General features: G+C 52.6%; 1 protein-coding gene across 1 annotated transcript; it reads left to right on the top strand.

The window, feature by feature from the left end:
• The first annotated feature begins 1,696 nt into the window (after positions 1 to 1,696).
• On the top strand, positions 1,697 to 4,009 carry Ccdc184 (coiled-coil domain containing 184). The gene has a single exon (XM_028789327.1). The coding sequence runs from the start codon at positions 2,186 to 2,188 to the stop codon at positions 2,762 to 2,764; it is 579 nt and encodes a 192-aa protein (XP_028645160.1). The 5' UTR covers positions 1,697 to 2,185; the 3' UTR covers positions 2,765 to 4,009.
• Positions 4,010 to 4,367: the final 358 nt, after the last annotated feature.

Genomic DNA, 4,367 nt, shown 5'->3' with positions numbered 1-4,367 from the left:
ACAAAACGAACAGCAGACATCTGCACATGAGTGCATACATGTTATGGTGAGCCTATGGGAGTCAAATTATAACTCTGTGCCAAGGGATACCGAGAAAAAGCGTTCTGCTGTTTCACGAGCCAGTTTAGGGCTCATCTAAAGTTTATTAACCTTGTATGGCGAGGATGGAAGAGACGAGAGCAGTAACAAATTTGTTGAAGGAACAAGGAAACACGATTGATCATTAATTTTTAGAAAACACAGTATTGCACGGTGTGTGTGTTAATTTTCGTTTTTTGGGAAATCAAATTTCTCACATCTGTCCAATATATGTCTCAAGTCACGTATTTAAACATTCCGATCCTGGGTACTTCAAGATAGTTTAATTTGGTTTTATTTTAACCGCAGCAGTAAGACAGGCATAGGTGAACCAGTTCTTCAATGCCAGAAACGTTTCCCTGGCTAAACACTCTTCACCACCGAGGCATACGACCGGGGAAACTCGAGAACATACTTGCAGTTACTGAGCTACTGGTGACTAATGATGCTCACCCACACTTAATTTTTCCTATAGTTAGATGGCACTGTTAATTTCTTTCTCCTTCCCAGATTCCTGTAAACTCGGGGGTTTTGATCACCTGGCTCTGTTTTATCAAAGTGACATTAGCGTGTTGCAGACTACAAGATGACTACCTTCCCCGTCTATGTAATCTCTAAATATATTATAACCAATTTTTCTTCTCCTCTTCCTCCTCTCCTGCTCCACCCTCTAAGTAGGGGAAGGGGTTTTCACAAAGGACAGGGGTGTTTGGTGGGTATCTAAACATGGGTACTAGGGGCACTGGCCCTACAGCCGTTAATAATTCACTCAATTACACGGCGGTGCAGTGTTAACTCAGATTTAGAAATACTAGAGTTCGGGCCATCCAGATGATGATTCAGCTGAGGTCTCTGAATCATTAAGGGTTGAAACGAAATCGTATTCAGGTCTTTTGAAATCCACTATGTGTGGGTTGGAAAATCCTGGAGAAGAGAATAGGTCCTTGGTGGCACTTACTTAAGTATCCATTCTACAAATACATTAAGCACCTGCTTTCTGCGTCTTGGACTCTATTTTAAGCGCTGGGGATTCCGTGATGGAGGGTGCAGGGGAGGGGAATCTGTTGTTATGGAGTTTTCACTCCCAGGATTTAAGTGCTTAGCTTCAAAATTCTCATAAACTCACAGCAACCTGGGTAGAAACAGCTGGGTCCCGTAAGAGACTGAATCTCACCCTGAGCTTTCTGGAGAGAGGAAAAATTGGTTTATGCTGCAGAAGGGAGAGGCAGAAATCAGTCGAGCCTCTGCTTTCCTCTGCACCGCCAGGCCTGGTGCGGCCAGCTCGCCTGGGATTATTAACTATCGCTACCCAGTCCACGCAGGGTCCTTCAAGGAAGGGATGCGGAGAGCAGGTGAACCCCCCCACCCCGGCAGACGGTCTTTCTCCGGCTTCGGGGTGTGTGTGTCGCGCAGCCAACTGCTTTCTCATGCTGTCCTATTAAACATTGCAGCCACATGCTCTTTGCAGCTTCTCTGAGGCCACTGCAGCGTTCCTGCCCCGCCCGTCAGCCCATACAACAGAGCTCCACTGCAGCCTCGGAACCCTGTTCTCTTTCTTCTTCACTTCCTCGTTGCCATGGAGACATACGTCATTTACGTGCCGTGCGTCGCCTTGGAAACGGGGGAGCATCCGCGGCGCCGCCGGGAGACCCGCCCCTGCCGCTCCAGCCGCACTCGCGGGCACTGCTGGTGGATGGCCCGGGGGAGTCCCGAGACCGACGCGCTGTGGGTCCCCGTCTCGACCCCGAGCCCTCTGTGAGCGCCTCTGTGACCTGTGGGCACTCTTTGTCGGTGATTGCCGGGAGGGCGGCGGGGACATAGGTACCACACTGGAAGCGAGCGGGCAAGCCACTTTTCCCCCTGGGTAAGCCCGAAGACGCTGGTCCCGGGACCCTAGACGGGTCTTCGTTCCATCGACTCTTTTCAGCCCTCCTTGATCCCGCCCGCGCCCTCTGCCCGGGTCAGCTCCCATCCGCTCTAGGGAGTCTAGGTGTCCCTGGGCTCCACCCTGTCCCTCCCGGGACCTCTCTCCCTTCACATCCTTCCCCCACCCTGGAGGCCCGGCTGGACACGACCCAGAGTTGCTACCGCCCGCTTCTGCCACTCAATGGAGGACAGTCTGCTGGAGATCATGACCAAGGACGGCGGCGACACGCCGGCGCCTCTGGAGGTGTCCACGGTGCCAGCCGTGGGGGACGTGATCTCTGGGGAGTATAACGGCGGTATGAAGGAACTGATGGAGCACCTGAAGGCCCAGCTGCAGGCTCTGTTTGAGGACGTGAGGGCCATGCGAGGGGCACTGGACGAGCAGGCCTCGCACATCCAGGTTCTGTCGGACGACGTGTGCGCCAACCAGCGGGCCATAGTCTCCATGTGCCAGATTATGACCACTGCGCCCCGCCAAGGAGGCTTGGGCGTGGCCGGCGGCAAGGGGAGCTTCCCGAGTGTTCCCCATGACCCAGAGATACCTTCGCCTGGGATCGGGGACAGCGGCTTGCTAGGTCGCGATCCTGATGAAGAGGAAGAGGACGAAGAGGAGAAAGAGATGCCTACCCCCGCCACACCCACCAGTCACTGCGAGCTCTCTGAGAGCCCTGGTCTCCTTGGGGAGGATGGGCCACTTGTGGAGCCCCTCGACCTGCCTGACATTACCCTGCTGAAGCTGGAGGGCGAGGCCTCTCTGTGAGGGGGACCCCACCGGGGAACCAACTATCTGGGCTGGCTTTGGGTTTCCAAGTGCTTAACCCGAGGGAACTGACAGTGCGGTGCAGTGTTCTTCACTCTAAACGTGATTCTTATAGGTCAGGGAGAGAGAGACTCCCTCAAAGAAGGATTTGTAGAGTGAAGGACTTTGGAAGCATCGTGAATTCCACCCAACCAGACATCATAGCAAACTGCAGAAAGGTGAGGTTCCCGGAAAGGAAGTGCCCGTCTCTGGACTCCCGTCCCTCTCCTTACCTTGCCCCTTTCCCTCTTCCTAGGAAACAGGAGGACCACTGAATTATGTAAATAAAATTCTGCTTTTTCTATTCTGAAAAAGGAGTCATCTAGGACTTTGGCAAATAATCTCTATTTACCTAGAAATTAAGGAATTGGGGTATTCTGTTCTGGCAACAGGAAATTTACCCTTTTGCTGAAAACCCAAGATAGACAGTGCTCTGCGGAAACCTCTCCCCTTAACAGATCTCTGCAGCTGCTGATTGGTAAAGGAAGCTTGAGGAGGGAACTGCAGCCCTAGGAATCAGGGTACATAGGTTCCAAGGGCCCCCCGGGCTGGGAGGAGCTGGCTGTGACGTGCTTGAAGGAAAACAAGCTAGCTCAAGCACTGGCACTGAGCATGCAGAGTGGAACCTGCCCTGTCACTGACTTCACCTAGGATTACTTTGCCACTCACCTGGGCCCAGAGAGAACAAAGTGCCCAGGTCACAGGCCGAGACTTGGGACCACTCAGCAATAGTCTAGGTTTAGGGTCTGTCTGAGGACCTCTGGGGGTGGGGGGAGGGCACTGCAGCCCAAAACTGTCTTTTCTGGCTATACCTGCTTAACTTCAGTTCCTTTTTTTCTGTCAATATGTCAGTACCCTCTGCTTCTTGGTGTTGCCTCCATAATGTCTTGTGTTATGTGTGTCCACTTGTGTAGTAGCGTGTGAGCCCTCAGGGGCAGGGCTTATGGCTCTAGTATTAGGTTCAGGGGGCTCCAGATCCGGCTGCGAGCCCCAGGCTATCATGGCGCTTTCCGCTCTTTTCCCCTCTGCCCCAACTCCTCAACCAGGGCATGGAGCATGTGGCTGTCCTGAGGTTCCTTAACCGATGTGCCCTCCCTCCTACCTTCTGAAGTGGTGACTGTGTGTGCCCCTCCCCCTCCTCTGTGTATCCTTTCTCAATGCTTTGCTTGATGTCAACCTTAATAAAAAGGCAACATCTCCCCTCTTGCTGACTGGTACTAAGCGGATTTAAGGCTGGGGCTTCTGGGTCTGCTGTGTGGATCAGAGCTTAGTAGAAAATATAGGGACCATGTCTTCTCTTCTGTCTCCTTTGCCTCCAGTCCCAAAGAGTTAACTGACCTTGTCCTGGTTGGGACAAGCTTGCCACCTCTGTCTGTTTTCCCTTCTGCCCTGGACCTTGATCCAAAGTGGACCTGATAATGCAGAGATCTGCATGGAAATACCCAGCTAACAAGGGATTTTGGTAGCCAGCACTCCACAGCTGCATGAGATTTCTTTTCAGTGAAGCAAGCCATGGGTGACTTCTGAATGAGAGCCCTGGTATAGCAGGCATGCCACCTGTTCT

The sequence above is a fragment of the Grammomys surdaster genome, unplaced genomic scaffold (assembly GCF_004785775.1).
Source record: "Grammomys surdaster isolate TR1022 unplaced genomic scaffold, NIH_TR_1.0 125818, whole genome shotgun sequence".
NCBI classification, from domain to species: domain Eukaryota; kingdom Metazoa; phylum Chordata; class Mammalia; order Rodentia; family Muridae; genus Grammomys; species Grammomys surdaster.
This window is presented reverse-complemented; position numbering and strand designations above follow the sequence as displayed.